The 22,233-nt window shown below is 35.0% G+C and overlaps 2 protein-coding genes across 3 annotated transcripts in view; one reads left to right on the top strand and one right to left on the bottom strand.

Annotated features, from left to right (window-relative positions):
• Positions 1–17,757, top strand: part of LOC110440408 — a 29,824-nt gene extending 12,067 nt beyond the window's left edge. Inside the window, exons 4-13 of one of the 2 annotated variants that reach the window (XM_021483470.1) lie at positions 2,487–2,691; positions 3,070–3,323; positions 4,453–4,667; positions 7,124–7,193; positions 8,102–8,187; positions 8,327–8,444; positions 9,856–9,926; positions 11,008–11,290; positions 12,961–13,064; positions 15,908–17,757. In XM_021483470.1, coding sequence (XP_021339145.1) covers positions 2,487–2,691; positions 3,070–3,323; positions 4,453–4,667; positions 7,124–7,193; positions 8,102–8,187; positions 8,327–8,444; positions 9,856–9,926; positions 11,008–11,290; positions 12,961–13,064; positions 15,908–16,018 — 1,517 coding nt within the window. In that variant the 3' untranslated portion in view covers positions 16,019–17,757. Of the gene's footprint in view, positions 1–2,486; positions 2,692–3,069; positions 3,324–4,452; positions 4,668–7,123; positions 7,194–8,101; positions 8,188–8,326; positions 8,445–9,852; positions 9,927–11,007; positions 11,291–12,960; positions 13,065–15,907 lie in introns of both variants that reach the window. The other variant, XM_021483469.1, reaches the window with a different exon arrangement.
• The window catches only part of LOC110440412, a 63,279-nt gene that overhangs the window by 33,028 nt on the left and 8,018 nt on the right, over positions 1–22,233 (bottom strand). The window lies entirely within an intron of this gene.

Below are 22,233 nucleotides of genomic sequence, written 5' to 3'. Positions count from 1 at the left end.
AATGCCCAGGGTGATGATATTTGGCCAGTAGCATGCTGAGATGAAGGGCTACAAAGTTTGTTCAAATGAATGACCTTCACCCATATTCAAGGTCACAGGGGTCAAATATGTTAAAAACTTTAAACAACTTCTTCTGAATAACCAAAATGCCCAGGGTGATGATATTTAGTCAGTAGCATACTAGGATCAAGGGCTACCAAGTTTGTTTAAATGTATGACCTTGAATCATATTCAAGGTCACAAGGAGCAAATATGTTCAAAATATTTAAACAACTTGTTCTGAATAATCAAAAGGCTCAGGATGTTGATATTTAGTCAGTAGCATGCTGGGATCAAGGACTACTATGTTTGTTAAAGTGAATGACTTTGACTTATATTCAAGGTCACAGGGGTCAAATTTGTTTAAAATCTTTAAACGACCTCTTCTGAATAACCATGGGTCCCAGGATGTTGATACTTTGCAAATTGCATCCTGAGATGAAAGGCTATAAAATTTGTTCGACTTTCAATTACAGGGGTGAAATGTTTTATAAAAAAATAACAGGGTCTTTTGAATGAATTTTAATCATAAATACTGATATTTTGCCTGTAGCTTTATTTTAGATCACTTTTAAGGTTACAAGTGTGAGATTTATACCAGGTGAGCGATGCAGGCCCATTGGGCCTCTTGTTTTCATTGCATTTTTTAAAGCAAGTGTTAGGGGTGAAGCGAAGTACAACTAATAACATGATCTATAAGGAATTAGGAGTATATCCTCTGATTACAATAAGAAAGCTGAGAGTGTTCAAATTTTGGTTGAAATTAGTACATAGTCAGAATTGTATTATGACTGTAAAATATAATGATCTTATGGAAAGGTTAAATGTTAGTGATAAATATAACTGGTTGAGCTATATTAAAAATGAACTGTATACTATGGGACTGGGTTATATCTGGGACACCCAGATGACAATAAATGTAAAAAATGCTTTGGATATTATTAAACAAAGACTTTTTGATTGTTGTGTAAAAGAAATAAGGAGTCAGATAGCTGAATCGACCAAATGTAGTATGTATAGACACCTAATATGTGCACAAAGTTTTGATATGAAAATTTATCTCAGGAAACCTATCCAATGCAAGTACAGAAAAGTCATTACGAAACTCAGAATGTCCAGTCACCAGTTAGAAATTGAGCAAGGTATATATATATTAATCTACCGAGGAATTTAAGAATCTGTAAATTATGCAATTTAGATATTGAGGATGAATACCACTTTGTGCTTAAATGTCCATCTTTTCAGATACTTAGACATATGCACATGAAAAAATATTATTGGTCAAAACCCAGCATGTTTAGATTCATCAGTCTTATGAACTCTAGCAATACATCTGAATTATGCAAATTTGGAAAGTTTCTGCATAAATCATTTATGTTGAGAGATAATCTGAAAACAAATTTAAATGTATGAACCAACAAGAATGCATTCTCCTTCAATACATTATTCTTATTAATTTTTCTTTAACTAGTATATCACTGATGATGTACATTCATTCACATTCAAAATACATGCCACTTATTTGTTTACACATACAAACTGCCGCCCTGGTAAGCATGTATTGAATATGTATGGATTGTAGTAATATCCTGTACCTATAAGTTGTGAACTTTTGGAAAATAAAATGAACATAGAACATTTGGTTGCGTGCTCGAGACCTATGTGGGGCAGTTGCCGTTACCTCAAAGGGAGCGGCAGTCCCGTGTTACCTGCCACGTGGGTTTTACTTATGAATGAATAATCTAACGATGAGTTAGGAATGAGATATTTTGTTTATAAAAACAGTTTTCAGAATGACCTGTTTGTGTTGTTTTTGTACTCGACAGTCAAGACTGACAAAGAGATCCTAAAAACATCATAAAAACCAAAACAGATTTCAAAAGGGAATCAGAATACAAAACTGGGAATTGACAACTTTCCGACGTAGAATTTGCTTTCAGGGGTGTGGGACGTAAAAAAATATCAAGAGAGCCCAATATATATTTGTGATACATTAAAAGAGATGCAACCATCTTTGAATTAGGTTGTTAATCAAATTTTGTTTCTCAAGAACAATTAATATTCATTTATTATATTGCTGCATATGATTTATAGTAGAAACTAGAAAATGTCTGTAAGACATGAATCCCCCGTCACCATGTGAAATTAGTTTCAGTGTTTGATGTTAGACGGGATGGGACGCGACGCGACGGACATGGGCAACATTATATGCCCCCCCACTCCCATTTTATAGCGGGGCATAAGAAAAATTGTGTTAATTACCGGTATAATGCAAATTGATCATTTATGTATTAACTTAAACATAAATGTAAATTTACAATGTATTACCATAGACTTATCTTATTCTAATCTTAAGCCGTGATATTACTGAGTTTTCATGCTGTAGAAACCCAAGAACATTGGCAACATCAATTTCAAGCTAAAGGTTGGTTTGTTCTGTTGTGTAGATGGAGAAAAGAGTAGTTACAAGGAAGGTAGAGATGTTACTGACAGTGTTCCCAGAGACAGTGGGACAAAGGACATAGGAAAAAGACACCCAGACACACCCCAGACAGATAGGGGCACAGAAAACACAGATCAGGAACCACGAGGCACAGCTGAGACAGATAGGGACACAGAAATCACAGATCAGGAACCACGAGGCACAGCTGAGTGAGACTTTAATAAGAATTTAATATCAGAAATGATTCATTTAAAATTTCTGCAACCTTTTAAATTATGCAAAGAATTAAACAAAAAATTGATGCATCATATAGTTCCTTAGACTCCAAGGCCACACACAGTTAAGTACAAATTTAGAGGTATTAGCCAGAGGGCATAGGACCTGTATACGCAGTTAACACCTGATAAAGAATTCTAAGATTATGTTGATTATGTTAATTTATTGTAACATGTATTCATATATTATTAAGCAAAATATTATTTTTTATTTAAGCTGTATACAAAGTTTAATGTGATAAAGAGTGATTTTACTGTGCTATGATTTTAATTAAAATTCCTGTTTTGACTTTTTTTTGTGTTTTTTTTCAGAGATGATTTTCGATATACAATAGGAAAGCAACGACGTCTTGCTGTTTATATTGGTGTTAGACAATTTGAAAAAAGAGGTAGTGATGGGGAAAGTGATGGGACAGGTGTATATGATGATACAATGAATAGGGAACGTGAAGAAAAGAGGGATAGAAGTGAGGCACGACTAGCTTTGAAATCCCTAGGCTTTACCTTTAAACGCAATCCTACAAAGGAAACTACAAAAGAGAAAGTTGATAAATTTATTGAAACAGGTAAATTAAATTTTGTGTGTGTTAGTGAAACAAGTATTCCTTGCCGTGCTGTTTATTTCCATCAATTTTACATGTTGTTTATGTGATATGTAACGCTCACGATACCATTGTAAACCAGCTCTGGTTCTCCCTCCAGTGAACTTGGTCAGCTCTAACATTCTTCACTCACTTCCTTTCTGTTTAGACTTTCACTCCTACTTCTTTCACCTTGTCATCTTGTGGTCCTCACTCAATTTGATGAACTGCCTGACCTTTGCTATCATTATGTCTTTAATTTTGTAATGGATTTTCAGTGGAAGTTGCTTTTTTGTGCCTGAGCTGTATATTCCTCTTCTTCCAATAATCTGGTCAAAGCATTTTCTGGTGCCAATAGAACATAATAATGTGTTTATTTATATAGGGTAATGTATTAAGACATAAATCAAATTTTCATATTTCATATGCATACAATGTTACACTCCAAGCTGCATGGTTACACCGAGCTTTAAGTTTCCTTGGTAATTGACTAATCCCATCACTTTCCACTGCCTGTTATGTTCCGCTGCCTGTTACGTTCCACTGCCTGTTACGTTCCACTGCCTGTTACGTTCCACTGCCTGTCACTGCCTGTTACTTTCCACTGCCCTGCCTGTTACGTTCCACTGCCTGTTACGTTCCACTGCCTGTTACGTTCCACTGCCTGTTGCTTTCTCTGTGTGTTGCTGTTCCTGTCTTTCTGAGAACCACTTAACCACTTGGTTAATATTATGAGCGGATAACAGAAATTGTGCATCTTATCACTGTTCCTATCCCAAGAATTACAATTAGGGTGGTTGGGTGGTGCAGTGGATAGCACACTTGCCTTTCACCAAGGCAGCCGGGGTTCGATTCCCTGATCTGAGGTGAAAAGGTTGGGGTCACCTCCCTGACCATGTGGGTTTTCTCCGGGTACTCCGGTTTCCTCCCACACTAAGCGCCCCCCCCCCCCTCCCCCACCACATGCTAACATCCGGGCCAACAAGAGTGATTAATATAAGTTTACAATAACAAGTAAACTTGTCCACTTTCACAGTACCTATGTTGAGATTTGTATTCGTGTATGGGGGCATGTGTGTCAATTTTTTTAAATTATCCATAAATATAATTCCAGTTTTGACAGATGATGAAAACAAGAAAGTGGATATCATTGTTGTACTGATCAGCTCACACGGAGAGGAAGTCAAAGAGCAAGATGAACACAGCAAGGACAAAAATGTTCTTCGTCATCGTATTTTGTTGGAAGACAAGTATTTGTACACGGACGAACTTTTGAAACGATTCAATACAAGTGCATTAAAAGGCATACCCAAGCTATTCTTCATCCAGGTAAGTTCAGGTTTGTAAAAGGCATACCCAAGCTATTCTTCATCCAGGTAAGTTCAGGTTTGTAAAAGGCATACCCAAGCTATTCTTCATCCAGGTAAGTTCAGGTTTGTAAAAGGCATACCCAAGCTATTCTTCATCCAGGTAAGTTCAGGTTTGTAAAAGGCATACCCAAGCTATTCTTCATCCAGGTAAGTTCAGGTTTGTAAAAGGCATACCCAAGCTATTCTTCATCCAGGTAAGTTCAGGTTTGTAAAAGGCATACCCAAGCTTTTCTTCATCCAGGTAAGTTCAGGTTTGTAAAAGGCATACCCAAGCTATTCTTCATCCAGGTAAGATTAGGTTGTAAAAGGCATACCCAAGCTTTTCTTCATCCAGGTAAGTTCAGGTTTGTAAAAGGCATACCCAAGCTATTCTTCATCCAGGTAAGATCAGGTTTGTAAAAGGCATACCAAAGCTATTCTTCAGGCATTCCCAAGCTATTCTTCATCCAGGTAAGATCATGTTTGTAAAAGGCATACCCAAGCTATTCTTCATCCAGGTAAGATCATCTTTGTAAAAGGCATACCCAAGCTATTCTTCAGGCATACCCAAGCTATTCTTCATCCAGGTAAGTTCATGTTTGTAAAAGGCATACCCAAGCTATTCTTCATCCAGGTAAGATCAGATTTGTAAAAGACATACCCAAGCTATTCTTCCTCCAGATAAGTTCAGGTTTGTAAAAGGCATACCCAAGCTATTCTTCTTCCAGGTAAGATCAGATTTGTAAAAGGCATACCAAAGCTATTCTTCAGGCATTCCCAAGCTATTCTTCATCCAGGTTAGATCATGTTTGTAAAAGGCATACCAAAGCTATTCTTCAGGCATTCCCAAGCTATTCTTCATCCAGGTAAGTTCAGGTTTGTAAGAGGCATACCCATGAAGCTATTCTTCATCCAGGTAAGTTCAGGTTTGTAAACGGCATACCCAATCTATTTTTCATCAAAGTAAGTTCAGGTTTGTAAAAGGCATACCCAAGCTATTCTTCATCCAGGTAAGATCAGATTTGTAAAAGGCATACCAAAGCTATTCTTCAGGCATACCCAAGCTATTCTTCATCCAGGTAAGTTCAGGTTTGTAAAAGGCATACCCAAGCTATTCTTCATCCAGGTAAGTTCAGGTTTGTAAAAGGCATACCCAAGCTATTCTTCATCCAGGTTAGATCAGATTTGTAAAAGGCATACCAAAGCTATTCTTCAGGCATACCCAAGCTATTCTTCATCCAGGTAAGATCAGATTTGAAAAAGGCATACCAAAGCTGTTCTTCATTGAGGTTAGTTCAGGTTTTTTGTTATCTCTTTGAAATCCTTGCATACAAAGAAACCTTGAATTATCATACGTTCATGTCTGCAGGAATCTGTAAGCCGATTTGTAGCTCAGTTGTATTTATACTACAACTTACGCAGTCATCTTATTTAGTGTTTTTTCTCTCTTTAAATAATGCCATTTGATGTCACTTATGCATTTATCAGTTTAATGATTTGCAAACATTTGAGTGGGCTATAATAGCTGTTTTCAGCATGTAATGTTGTGTTTTGTTATGAGACATGATAGGTTTGCATGTATGCACAAAAAACATTGAAAGGAAAAAGTACCACACTGTCCACATGGAAATCAGACCTTAAAGTTGAAATAAAAATAACAAGTAGACACTTATTCAACCTATTGGAACAGTACAAAAATGAGATGAAACCAGTTGCAGAGGAAGAGAAGCATTACTTACACAATGTGTTGCATAAATCTTCTTTTTTGTTATTTATGAAGTTAAACATGAATTGATTCATCTTCACAAATATGGAAGCCAGATTTATTATATAATTTTATGTAGCGTGTCCTATGAAAGGATTTGGAATGGACTCCAGGAGTCAACACACAGGCTAAAGCTAATAAAGGTCAACCAATGTGTCGGAATAAACCAATACTCCTCATTTGTCATACTTACCACCAGATAAATCCGCAAAATAATGTTTCTCCTTTTTTTGCAATGTGTTATGGTGGATAAAATATTGTAGAAAGTTACTAGACAATTGTCAAAGACCCTGTACCAATTATGTTATATGCATATTTTGAACTGCTTTAAAGCTGTTTCAGTTGTCGTGTGTTTTCACAAGTGGGTATTCAGGGGAAAGGATTATCATTGCATTTTTTTAAATCTTGGAAAGAAACCCTTTTTATCAGTGCCAAATGATATGCATGAAGCGCAAACTCATTAAAACACAATGCCATGCTCTCTCATCTTGGTAATCTTTGGACGGTCATGGTGCCTTCCCGTTTAATTTCATATCACCTCAATTCCTGAAATATTTTTTATTTGATTTATGATTTAATTCTAAAATGTTGGCACTATGATATTTTATTCTTCTTACAATGCAGAAAACTGATGTTATCTTATTATAAATTGTGTTATTTACTTTTCAAAGGCATGTCGCTCAGGATTTGGTGCAAAGGAAGAAGATGTTGTGGATAAAGGTGTGGGAATTTCTGTCGAAGGTAAGAACATTATAATTGTTTATTAAGACTAGGAGCTACTAACAATGGTAGAAAGAAAAATATATAAAAATATCCCAAGTATTTTCATGTTTTCAGCAAAATAATATCCTTATGTGGGGTAAAATGTTATTAAAGTGTTAAGCTTAAATAAACAGCTTGTAGAAATGCAACAGTTCCAGGGTAATGACATTTCGCCTGTAGCTAATTGGCACGAATGACTATAAAGTGTGGGATCAAACTGAATGACCGAGATCAATTTTCAGTTTGGGAAGTCACTTGAATGAAATAAATTTAGGCTCGTCCGGAGAAGATTTTTTGAATTAATTTGACCTTTACTCTTTTTAAAGGTCACAAATGTGAAATAAAGCCTCAGTAAACCTCACTGTTACTGTCATTGTCCGAGTTAATATGAAATCTTAAATGGTCACAATTGACTCGGATAACGTAAACATTTGAAAATATTGTCTTGTTCATATATCAAAACAAACATGTGAACGATACATGTCCGATAGGCCTCTTGTCATGAATTAAGCTTCAGCAAGTTAATAGGATCTAATTGGAATGCGTTTTATGCTTTTCTTTAACCATGTGAAATCAATTGAAACCACAACAGGCATTGCCTTTGCTGTTGATATGGTATCAGTGTTGGTGATCCACATGTAATATTATGTGATGGTAATATAGCATATAACATACATAATATGTAGCTTTTGTATTTAAGTTCTGCGGTAGAAGAGTGACGGTTAAAATCTTGCAGAGTATTCCAGATACTAATTTAGCGAGTTATTTAAAGTTCCTGGGTAGGAATGAAGACCTATAAGCATTATCACAGCCTGGAACAATATATTCATTTCAAATGTTCATGATATATACATGTACTCTTATTATCATGGCCTCTTATCTTACAGTTCAAGGGAATTCTGAATTAGAAAAAGACTTGGCGGCCAGCCGAAGTAATGGACATAGGGACATATCTGATGCCAGACCAAGGAACGTGAGTATTTCTTTACAGAGTCAAGCTTTGTTGCAGCATTGAAGCATTTGTTTTCATATTGTAATTGTGGTTTTAGTACCTTGGAATTTTAACTTCTCTACTTTATGATTTTAACTGTCCGACTTGTTCTTAATAACAGCTAAAACCAAAAGTTACAACAGCACCCCAACCAGGCACAGAAGTGGCAGACGACACAAAAGAGGCCAATACACGAGCAAACGTCCCTCATGTGAAGCCACCCGTGGATACACCACCAGGTCAGCATTTCCTATCTTTCTCTTGCCTATGGTTTCGTTGTCCATGAATCAGGCATATCGCATGGTGATGTAATTGTACTCATACCTTGTCAATAGCACTGAGAGTATACATGTCTACAATAGTTGCGCTGTGAACACTATGACTTTAGTAGTAAACGTTGTTTCCTACAGTATCAATAGAGAAGCAGTTACATGTAAAAGAACTAGCAATCAGGATGCAATGATTTTGTCACTGATATTTGTAAATATAGCCTTCCATCTAGTTGCACGTAAATGTTTCACAAACAAATCAATCTCTCGTAAGACTACCACTCAATTTCAAATTCAGAATGATATTGATGTTTTGTCCTTAATTTGAAGAGTTTGAAAATTACTGACATTTCACACCTTGAATTGAAAATAAGATATAGTTTTATATACTGACATACCTACCTACATGCAGTAGGACTAAAGGTTACCTCACAACCAATAGACAAACATAAATGTGCACGACCGTTATCTTGTTTTCTACTTGACAGTTTTGGGGGTATAAAATGATCAGACACTTGATGGAGCCCTTGGGCCTGTCAGTGTTTTGGTTTCTATTTTACTGGGTGAAAGCTGTTTTTCACATATAATTTAAAATGGAACCACAATTGTACTTATGTTCTATAGTATGAAATGTTGATTTTATGTATCGAAAGATCCCGGGATGCAAGATGATGCAATGATAATCACAGCGAGGTGTATTTGCAATCTCTGATATAAAAAGAGACAGAAGTAAACATAAATGTCCATGAGGGTAGAATGATAACATAGCAAGTGTGTCTAATGTCCTTGGTATAAGATAGAACCATGATAATAGCAACGCTACAGGTACGGGTACACTACACATAAACATATGCCTACAACAAAATTTCATGAAATATGAATTATCGTTCACATGTGTGCATGTTGCGCCTTATTTCAAATGCAAATTTCGCCCAAGAATGTGGCTCGAAGGTGGCCCATTTGTAGTTTTGAGGGAGGCTCACCATCCTTATGTTTCATATCAATAGTTGTTTTACTCATAGAAATTAAAATTTAAATACAATATTTCACACAATAGTACTTACAATACTGTATGTAAAGGTCACTATCTAAAAGTTCCAAACTATGTGTAAATCTGGAAAAGGCCCAGATATGATGACATAATACACTCGTTAAAAGGGAATCCCCCTAAAAAGTACACAGACAAGTACATGTAAGGTTGTTAAATGTCGCTTATGATGCATGACACATGTAGCCATTCCTGCTACAGGAAGACAGTGATAAACATGACAAGTGTATACCAGATATAAATGTAGCAAATTATCTAATGTCCCGAGAGTTGCAAAAAAGAAAATGGCAACTAACATAATAACCACAATATCTATTATGTTAAAACCAGAAGGAGACAAGACAGTTAACAGCCGTGATGATGTTAAAAGCCATAATGACGTATCAGATGCCAGACCAAGGAATGTAAGTATATTTTTGTACAGCGTCCAGCTTCATTTGGAGTCCATATCAAGCTACATCTGTTTTCTCGTTGAAACTCTTGTTTCAAGACCTTGGATGCTTTAACTAACAGTATTTTGGACCAGTATGTAATTATGATTATCAAGATATATATATATCGATGACAATTTTTATAACAGTAATTAATCAGTAGCAGTTGAGACGGTTTAGACCTTAATCTGTCCCTAACCCCCTTGCCTCAGGGAATTGGAAGAATAATTTTCTGTAAGCTTATGACATCCTCAGCGATCAATATTTGAATTAAAAATTGTGAGTTTGAAACTTTGGAATAACAAAAGTAAATTATATCTACCTAGGTTATGCTTTCAACTGCAATAGTGTGCAAAATAGTGTTCCCCGTCAAATTTAGATATGTTTAAAATCATTGAACAGCAACGTTATATTAATTCTCAACCAATGAAATTTCCAACACAGGAAAATTAACTCAGTTTTATATATAATTCTCGTTGATAATTTGAGATAAAAAGATAAATTCATGATTGTTGAATAATAACAACTTCTAGCAATGGATGAATTATGACACTTTCAAAACAATATGCACCATTTTGTTCAACAATATGCACCATTTTGTTCAACAACAACTGATTTTAAAGACCAACATAACTATTTCTCATCAATTCATTTTTCAGTTATGTAAGTTAATATAGAAGATGCAGCGTACCTTTAATGGTCCATTGACTTTGTCAGCATTTCCATCAACATTAAGTTTTTGCGTTTAACTTAGTTTCTCTGATATGTGCATTGATGGTCAAAGCCGGGCATAGGCGAGACATATCAATCCCAATGGCTTGTTAAAGAACACAATCACGTGTGTGTGTTACGTTATCTCATAAAAAGTGATGAAATGTTTTTCAGTAATCCAAAAAGGACAAACAAACACATATCAATGTTATTATTCCCAGATAATATGACCTTTACAACATTCATTATGGTCACTGCCACAATTTGATACTCAATTGTTAATTGAAACTAAGAGTTCTGTATGTCCTTACCATTTTAACCATGCTACCTATTTTAATCACAGCAAACATCAGGTTTGACCAATCCACAATCATCTACACTGGAACCCATACAAAATGCAGGAGGGGCTAAACCGCTTATAGACATCGCTACAGAATCTGAGGAAAAACAATCCATGGATACCCCTGAAGTAAAAGACAACTCAGTTGCCAAAAAGACATCAGATTTAGCTGATGTCAGACAACCAAAACCTGATGTTGATACGACACTTCAGGTTGTTCCCCAGCAGGAAATCCCGTCCATAACGTGTATCGAAGACAGTTTGGTTATGTTTGCTTCAGCACCAGGTCAGTAGTTTCTAGCCTGCCACTACTTATATTTTTGTTATCCATTGATTCAGGTGTGTTATGTATTTATGTCATAATTTCTATACCCTGTTAATTGTTGTATGGCTGTATGGATATAGTAGTAAATATTGTCCCGTTCTGTACGAATATAGTAGAAAATAGGATAGAGTAGTAAATATTGTCCCGGGCTGTACGAATATAGTAGAAAATAGGGTACAGTAGTAAATATTGTCCCGGGCTGTATGAATATAGTAGTAAAAAGGATACAGTAGTAAAAATTGTCCCAGGCTGTATGAATATAGGAGTAAATAGGATACAGTAGTAAATATTGTCCCCGGCTGTATGGATACAGTAGTAAATATTGTCCCGGTCTGTACGAATATAGTAGAAAATAGGATACAGTAGTAAATATTGTCCCAGGCTGTATGAATATAGTAATAAATAGGATACAGTAGTAAATATTATCCCAGGCTGTATGAATATAGTAGTAAGTAGGATACAGTAGTAAATATTGTCCCGGTCTATACGAATATAGTAGAAAATAGGATACAGCAGTAAATATTGTCCCAGGCTGTATGGATACAGTAGTAAATAATGTCCCCGGCTGTATGGATACAGTAGGAAATATTGTTCCCGTCTGTATGGATACAGTAGTAAATATTGTCCCACGGCTGTATGGATACAGTAGTAATTGTTGTCCCCGGCTGTATGGATACAGTAGTAAATATTGTCCCCGGCTGCATGGATACAGGAGTAAATGTTGTCCCTGGCTGTATGGATATAGTAGTAAAAAGGATACAGTAGTAAATATTGACCCGGTCTGTATGAATATAGTAGTAAATAGGATACAGTAGTAAATATTGTCCCACTGCTGTATGGATACAGTAGTAATTGTTTTCCCCGGCTGTATGGATACAGTAGTAAATATTTTCCCCGGCTGCATGGATACAGTAGTAAATGTTGTCCCTGGCTGTATGGATATAGTAGTAAAAAGGATACAGTAGTAAATATTGTCCCGGTCTGTATGAATATAGTAGTAAATAGGATACAGTAGTAAATATTGTCCCAGGCTGTATGAATATAGTAGTAAATAGGATACAGTAGTAAATATTGTCCCCGTCTGTATGGATACAGTAGTAAATATTGTTCCCGGCTGTATGGATACAGTAGTAAATATTGTCCCCGGCTGTATGGATACAGTAGTAAATATTGCCCCCGGCTGTATTGATACAGTAGGAAATATTGTCCCTGGCTGTATGGATACATATATACAGTATGTGACGTAATTCCCTGTTTACTCTGATAATAACATTCAAACAGTATTTGTCCTAAACCACAGATGACTTGATATAACAACAATTTTTTTTAAAAATTATATCCATTATAAAAGTTTAGATAAAAAACATGTATAATATTGTCATTATCAAGCTAAAATGATAAAATTGAACTCAGATTTTCATGTTTTACCTAAAAGAATTGTTAATGTTAATCATTTAGTTAGAAGTAGGTAGAGCACTTTAATGGAGTTAGAAAATTTGAACTATAAACTTGTGTAGTAAAATTCATAGGAAAAAAATTGGGAAGAAATGTGTTCATAAAAAAAAAGGCTATTGATTAAATTTGGGAATCCAATATCTAATGATAAAATTTTATAATGTTCTCATTTCCAGGAAAAGAGGCATACAGGCGATCAAGCGAAGGTGGATGGATGATGCAATCAGTTATTAAGGAACTGGAAAGCTGGCCATCACATCCAGACCAGGACTTGTTACAGGTAACTATAATACACCACAATCAAGCTTTATCTAGACCAGGACTTGTTACAGGTAACTAATACACGACAATCAAACTTTATCTAGACCAAGACTTGTTACAGGTAACTATTACACAGCAATCAAGCTTTATCTAGACCAGGCCCTGTATTCACGAAACTGTAAAATACACTAAACCATTTAGATTCCAACAATGGTAATTGTGTTCGTACAATTTTTTCACTGTTCACCTTGATTTGATGTGATGAAGGAACTGTACTACAGTTACCATCTAAACTATTACTGGTAGAAAACCACCGATCCATCTAAAGTATTACTGGTAGGAAACCACCCATCCATCTAAACTATTACTGGTAGGAAACCACCAATCCATCTAAACTATTACTGGTAGGAAACCACCGATCCATCTAAAACTAATACTGATAGGAAACCACCGATCCATCTAAAACTAATACTGGTAGGAAACAACCGATCCATCTAAAACTATACTGATAGGAAACCACCTACCCATCTAAAACTAATACCGATAGGAAACCACCGATCCGTCTAAAGTATTACTGGTACGAAACCACCGATCCATATAAAACAAATACAGGTAGGAAACAACCGATCCATCTATAGAATTACTGATAGGAAACCATCGATCCATCTAAAGTATTCCTGATAGGAAACCACCGATCCGTCTAAAGTATTACTGGTAGAAAACCACCGATCCATCTATAGCATTACTGATAGGAAACCTCCGATCCATCTAAACTATTACTGGTAGGAAACCACCGATCCATCTAAAGTATTACTGGTAGGAAACCACTGATCCATATAAACTATTACTGGTAGGAAACCACCGATCCAAACTATTACTGATAGGAAACCACCGATCCATCTAAACTATTACTGATAGGAAACCACCGATCCGTCTAAAGTATTACTGGTAGGAAACCACAGATCCATCTAAAGTATTACTGGTAGAAAACCACTGATCCATCTAAACTATTACTGGTAGGAAACCACCGATCCATCTAAAGTATTACTGGAAGGAAACCACCGATCCATCTAAACTATTACTGGAAGGAAACCACCGATTCATCTTAATTATTACTGGTAGGATACCACCGATCCATCTAAAGTATTACTGGTAGGTAACGACCGATCTATCTAAACTATTACTGGTAGGAAACGACCGATCCATCTAAAGTATTACTGGAAGGAAACCACCGATTCATCTTAATTATTACTGGTAGGATACCACCGATCCATCTAAAGAATTACTGGTAGGAAACCACCGATCCGTCTATCTATAACTGGTAGGAATCCTTTAAACACAACTATTACTGGTAGGAAACCACCGATCCATCTAAACTTTTACTGGTAGGAAACCACCGATCCATCTTAACTATTACTGGAAGGAAACCACCGATTCATCTTAATTATTACTGGTAGGAAACCACCGATCCATCTAAACTATTACTGGTAGGAAACCACCGATCCATCTAAAGTATTACCGGTAGGAAACCACCGATCCATCTAAAGTATTACTGGTAGGAAACGACCGATCCATCTAAAGTATTACCGGTAGGAAACGACCGATCCATCTAAAGTATTACTGGTAGGAAACCACCGATTCATCTAAAATATAAAGTAGAAATCACCAGCATCCATAAATATCCACAGGTTGACCTGGATTTAGTTTTATTTTCTGGTATATGTATATTTTAGAAAAGTCCATGAAACGATATTTAATTAGAATGTGAAAATAGTTCGGCTATATTTATTTCCCGACCTGAATAGGTTCAGCTGTCTTATCTTCACCAATTAGGAGACTTAAGAAATAAATTAACCTCACTAACCAGTGAACATTGTTCACTTGGGGTTACACCACTTACAGTACAACCGGATGGGGTTTTGGGTTTGCTGTCTGTCGATCAGTGCGTCAGTCAGTGTGTCTGTCCGTCCGTGCTTCTGTCAGAGAAGTTTGTCTGGGACATATCTTCTATACTATTTCACCTGGAGTAACCAGATTTGGTGTACAAGAAAAACTTGGAATGATGGGAGTGTACAAGAAAAACTTGGAATGATTGGAGTGCAGAGTGCAAGAATTAAGGTCACTGTGACCTATGATTTGACCTTTGACTTTTACTTTTGAAAATGTTTGTCCGGGCATAAATGTTATACTATTTCACCTGGAGTTATTAGATTTGGTGTACAAGGACATGTTGGGATGACGGAGTGCAAAGCGCAAGAATGAGTATAGGTCACTGTGACCGATTACTTGACCTTTGACCTTCACTTTTGATTTTTTTGTCCATGGCAAATCTATACTATTTCACCTTGAGTAACCAGTTTTGGTGTACAAGGACATCTTGGGATGGGTGCAAGAAGTAGGTCAATATGACCTCACTGTGACCTATGGTTCCTGACATAAGTGTACTGTTTGTTAAATATAGAAATCATTATCGGTTGGGGCCTATGGATTGCCTTGTTTTTTATAGCAAAGTATGACTACAAGTGCGGATTAGTGATTGTTCGCATGTCTTTATGCTGTTGATAGTTGATATCAATTAGTAAACTTATTACTTTGCCTTGTTTGTCAATGACCTGAGTGAAGATCAGTGACTTTTCACCATCAATCTTCATCTGTTGTTGTGCGTTACCATTAACAGTTCACTCTTATGACTCGTAACTGCTGCATTGATTTCCATAATTCATCTGTTTATATTTTTCACTTCCAATTCGTTTGGTTTGTTATCACATTTCTATTTGCTGGTTAGCATTTATAGCAGAAATATGGAAAATATATTGAAAAAATGAAAATAGATCAAATATGACTTTTCTGACTTTCCAACAGGTTCTTACCAAAGTTATTGGTAAAATTGCCATTGAAAATGAGACAGATAAGGGCTACAAGTCAGCAGCTTGCCTCACCCACATGTTGATCAAGGATGTATATCTCTGTTAGAGGAAATATATCAAAGCTATGGGACACAATCCCAAGTGCCATTTAATTTTATGTTGATAAAAGGTGAATAAATTAACAATAAGGTGAGTCACTCAACACATAGATTTATAAACAGTGATGTCATTGTCTTTATGTATGATTGGATAGATATGATGTTTATAGTATACAATTTTGTATACTGTGTTAGTACAATGTTCAGAATTGTATATATGACTACAGGTACTTGATGAATTAAGATGTTATAAATGATTTTGTATACATCTATAGCAGGACTGGAGTGGGTCGATCGCCAGCGACCAGACGGTTTAGTTGGTTAAAGCATCCGTCTAGAGTTTGGATGGTCCCTGGTTCTAATCTGGTCTGTCTATGTATTTTCCCACTCTTGTTACCTATGGCAACCGACACAACATACCAGCAGAAGTTGTTATAGTGTCTCTTGTATCTTCGGGGTTGAAGAATTTGTTATTGTAACTGAACTGGACTGGGTCGATTACTGGTGACCAGGTAGCTCAATTGGTTAAGTATTCGTCTAGAGTTTGGAGTGTCCCAGGTTCCAATCCTGGTCGGGTCGTACTTTTTCCACTCCTGTTACATATGTTACAAATTAACATAGTTACCTGTATTTCTACCAACATTAAATATTTGCCAATATGTTCGTAATGACATTCATTAAGTATTTAATGGTGTATATGTGATTGTGTAAGTATGTAGAATATCTGATGTGCAGATATGTTGTGTACATTGATTGTATGTATATTTTACCACATTGTATATATATAACCTGAGTTACCTTATGATCAATGCACAGTATACTACATTGTAATAATGCTTGAGTACATTGTATATACATTATGCAATATAACAGTTTCACAACATTGTATGGTGTGTATTAAGTGTATTAGCATTGTTTATACGATTGTGAAGGTTTATTATGACTTACATTTGTTTGTGTAGGCATGTTATAATTATAAAGACCATACAGTAGTTTTGTATATGATAAGACAAAGGTGCTGATGTCTGTCTGTATTGCAGGGAAATAGGCTGGTCCCAATTTATTAAAGAAAGAAACTTTTGACACAATGATGTTTTCCCAATTTTTTTAAGAATATTTTTGTTTTATTAATCTTGTTGTCAACCTGAAATCAAACATTAAACTTCAGATTGCTGAACCATTGCTCAAACCGATTGAACGATTTGGTTGATGGAACTGTCCTTGCCCAGTTGTTCTACAGTTTTAAGATAAAGTTTGATATATAACATGATACATGTCCATACATTTTATCATACAGACTGTTAAATACTTTTAAATTCAGATCTATGGCGAGTTTTTTAAAAAAATCAAATATACTTCATTAACGATTAAAAACAGAAATATATTTAGATTATATACTACAAAGAAGGATATGGCAGCTCTGCAGTATATAATATGCATTTCGTGTTGATCTCAAATTCCAGTTAGTGTCATATCTTCATTGAAAAGCAGCAATATCATTCTCCTCATCTTTCACCCATCAGCTTTAATCAATTAATAAACCAGATTTCCAGTAGTTCTATATTAATTCCAGTAGTTCTATATTAATTCTTGGTTTAGCATTCCCTTCATCATTTCAATGATATTATGTTGATTATTTCCTAACATTGGTTTTGTCACCAAATAATATTCGGAAATATATGTTTTTGTAAGCAAGTAAATGTTTTATATATTGCTAAACTGAATTGATGTATGCCGATATGCGCACACGTGTGTGTCATGTGTGAACAGATAATTCAAAGAAAACGAACAACAAAATACACATTTTACGTAGTTTCGTCTTGGTTATTTATCAGCTTTAATCAATTAATAAACCAGATTTCCAGTAGTTCTATATTAATTCTTGGTTTAGCATTCCCTTCATCATTTCAATGATATTATGTTGATTATTTCCTAACATTGGTTTTGTCACCAAATATTACAACAAGGAGCAATTCAATGATGTCATTAATGAGAGGCAAAGACATATAAACGGTTACCGTAAAAACCCATGTAATCAAATCAGTCTGTAGTTATGACAAGGCAGTAGGGCTTCGTAATTCACGCCACGTGTTGGTGAGTGAAAAATACAACAACACGGTCCGTCGATCGCAACTGCAAATCATTTCAATAAGTATACCTATTGTTAACGGGTAATCACAGATATAGTGTTAATTTTACAGTATGTAAAAATTGTGTGGCCAAAAAATATCGGCAAACCATGGACTTAGGTAATCGAATTCCGTGGCCAAACTGAACTGTGACATGACCTGGTTTGAAGTGACGATACCCAAGGCGCCATGATGAGCCCTTCTCACTGATCGTAATTATGATCAATAAAAGGTATCTAATTATGTCTTTCACCAGGAGATATGCACCAGCGGTTACTAACATCGAATTACTTATTAATTGATATGTTTTTGTAAGCAAGTAAATGTTTTATATATTGCTAAAATGAATTGATGTATGCCGATATGCGCACACGTGTGTGTCATGTGTGATCAGATAATTCAAAGAAAACGAACAACAAAATACACATTTTACGTAGTTTCTTCTTGGTTATTTATATCATTTTTCATCAATGAAAAAAAAATCATAAGAAACATATTTAATTTTTTTTATTCAGAGATCGATTTTTCGGAGCATGAACATCGTTTTTTTTGTTCAGATTTTTGGGTGCGCAAAATATTCGAGTAGAAGCTTTTTTCACGTTTTTCAGCCTCAAAAAGTACCTGCGCAAATTACACAGGTGCGCAAATTACATGGGTTTTTACGGTACCTTTTGTTTTTATATTTTGCTTGTCTGTTTTTTTGTGTTTTTTTTGTGTATGTAAAATCTAAAACAATGTCTTTCGGAGTGAATGCGAACTAATTAAGAGGGCTTTGGTTTGTATAAATGTTGATTTTAAAAATGGAACATATGTATGCATATCATTTCAACTAGTTTCAAATCTGTTGTTCGTTTATCAGAAATAGTGTCTTATACCCGGTAATACCAACCAAATTACCAAGGATGTAAGATGTATGTTTTTTTCCATGAACAGAAGCTGGTTTTTTGAAATTCCTTTATCATTTAGTTGACTATTTAAAAAAAGAAGTTTGTCTTTTATATTTCAAAAATAGCAAAGTTCGACGTTACTCAATATTTTTAGAGTCAAAAGGGCCAGCTGATGACAAAACGTTAGAACACAGTTTGTATATAGTCAATAAGGTGGGAATTGACGCGGTGGCCGAGTGGTAAAGGTCTCTGACTGTTTGGATCACAAGCCCTCCACCACTGGGTCGCGTGTTTGAGGCCTACCTGGGACAGTCACCAGGTACCAGCCGCATGTCAACTGTCGCTGTAAATGGGACGTAAAACAGACAAACATGCATATTATAAGATGTATATATATATGTATATATATTAAATGTATAAATTTCTTTAAGATACATGTTCATATTTGAATATAATTCTAGTATGTATCAAATGAATTAATGTGGTTGATTGCTCATCTAAATATAAAAATTATGCTGTGAAAAAAGTATTCAAATATATTAATGCTGTATGAAAGTGCTTTTCAATTTCTATTTATACCGTGTATGCAGTTGTATAATTGTATTTTCACATCATGCTAATTAAGAAATCTTTTTCACATAATGATTGCCAGGTATTCTTTATTAGAAAGTGAATTTATATATTTTTTATTTACAGGGTTTATCAAAATCAAACTTGATTTTCTTTTTGCAGTGTTGTAACGAAAACGATTACTTGTTGAAGCCTAATATGAAGCAAATAAGTGCTGTCGAAAACATAAGTTGATTTCAATACTGTAACAGTACTTATTTTTAGTGGGATCAAATTTAGCATATTATTGAAGCTTATTTAACAGATTAGCGAATTGATATATTGGGACACTCCCAATATTCGCAATAGAAAACTGATACAGCAACTTCAATTAGCATAATTACAATTTAGCACAATATTCATAGCGCGAAAAGACCTAACATTAGAATACCGCCATACTATGTACGTTACATGTTTACATTCCCTGTGATTTCACATGATATCTTCCACCAGAAGTGTTGTTACTGTCCAAGTTTACCTCTTGTGCCAGTACGTATATGCCACTAGTGGGGGGCCGGTAGTGTTACCAGTTCAGTCATTGATTGTGATACAGAAATATATATTTTTATACAATATTTACATAAATATTCCAATGATGTCAAAACCTATTGTTGTTTGTGTTAGTAAATTAGGAAATGATATTTCACCTCACTTCTATGAGCTTGAATCTGAGACGAGAACCTACTTTCCTGTGAATAATTAAAAAGTTGGGAGCGTGTTTTCAGTGATGCTTTTCAAACGAATATTTGAATCATATAAGAAAAACATAGCTCATTTGTCTCTCAAAATATCATCTTTCGTTCGTGGTGCATCCATCCGTTCGTCCTTCTACAACTCTTGTCATCGCTAATTCTCAAAACGGACTAATGGATCTTTCTCCAATTTCATATGGAAGGTAACTTAGGTCTATACGTGTGCATTTTGAGACTGATCAAGAAAAAAAAAACACGCGTATCAGTTATCTTGGATTTGAAGGTTCAAGTTCGTTGTCGCGGAATTTGGAAATATATAGAGAAAACATTGATGGTACTTTTGTTTACTATAACATTGATGGTATTTTTGTTTACTATTGTCTTTGTTAAAATTCCTTACAAAAATGTCAAAATGCATTAAGAGTAGAAATAGAGAGGGGAACGTTGTGACCCTTAAATGAGCACGGGAGTGTAGGTTTACGTTCTAGGTTTTATTGGGCTCATGATGGGGTTTTTTTCTGTTTGGTATAGTGTTACTTAGGCCCATCTTTCGTAACGATTTTGTATCTCGATTTGTTTGTGTTGGTATTTTTGTATTTTTGCCTTATTTGCTCAAATTTTTTAATAACCATTTTCAGAAAGGTTATGTACTTCAAATGTGGTAAATCCATATTGGTGATGTTTCCGCGCTTTCTCACACTTTTTACGCGGACGCGAGTTATTACGAGCGTGTAAACTTAAGTTTAAAACATCAACTACCATTTTGCCCTCAAACTGTTCGTGAAAGCCGCTATTGTTTACCGAACAATGGAGTTCACATATTTTAATTTCAACTTAAATATAACTTTGCCATTTAACTGAGCCGAAATCCATTAAGAAATTAAATTACAAGTCACAATTACGAAAATGTTATGTTTAGTTTTGATTTGTCACAGAGTATCGTTCGGTAGACTTGTAGATCAAATACGAGCGATGCTGGATTTATTACGAATTGACATTTTCAATTTCCACTTCAGTACGTGTCACGTGACCAGTAAAGGCCAAGAGAGATTTTTCTTCTTTCTCTTTTTTCATGTAATATGCTTTAAGCCAAGCATGTACAGTAATATTATCAGAGTAAAGGAAAAATACAAAGTTTCACTTTTTCAAAGATATGTCAAACGGCAGTTACACAGCAACACATCATAAGGGTATTTTACTGTGATTATGATATCGGCAGTATAATACTCAACAGAAATATATATATATTTTTTATATATATATGTATTTATACGTGTGCATTATTATATAATAGCTATATTTTCAATTATAATATATCAATTCTATCTTCTTGTAATATGATGTATATGTACATGTAACTGTTCTGTTTCACTGTGTCTTGAAAAAGGAGCGAAAATTTGACAACCTAGACTTGTCCACACTGTTGGAATTACTTCTTTGCCCCATATGTATTTATATGTATATGTATAATGACATGCACACTTACTCGTTGATTTACCGTTCCTCATTTTATTTTGCAGTGATGATATGGCTTATTTATATATTTGTCTTTCATAACGTCTAAGAGTAGTTCAGAATAACAATAGCTGTTTTACGTTTGTTTGATGTTTTAATACCTCTACGACCTAATGGATAAACTTACTCCTCTCACCTGTGATACTGACAATCAGATCGATATTATAGATTGATTGACTTAAACATAAAGAGATGTCTTTCCTTCATTTATGATGATAAAATAGCATTTTTATTTTTCAACAATATTCATTTATTTCAGTTACTATTACTTTTAGCACTTCATTAAATTCATGTTTTAATTATTCAGATTCTTTAGTCAATTTGAAAGCTTCTTTCGCTGTAATAATCAGTTATTTAAAGTTTCTATTTAATTATTCTTGTTGCTCATATT

This window comes from Mizuhopecten yessoensis, unplaced genomic scaffold (genome assembly GCF_002113885.1).
Source record: "Mizuhopecten yessoensis strain PY_sf001 unplaced genomic scaffold, ASM211388v2 scaffold11181, whole genome shotgun sequence".
In the NCBI taxonomy this organism is placed as follows: domain Eukaryota; kingdom Metazoa; phylum Mollusca; class Bivalvia; order Pectinida; family Pectinidae; genus Mizuhopecten; species Mizuhopecten yessoensis.
The sequence above is the reverse complement of the archived record's forward strand: the minus strand, read 5'-3'. Positions and strand labels throughout refer to the sequence as shown.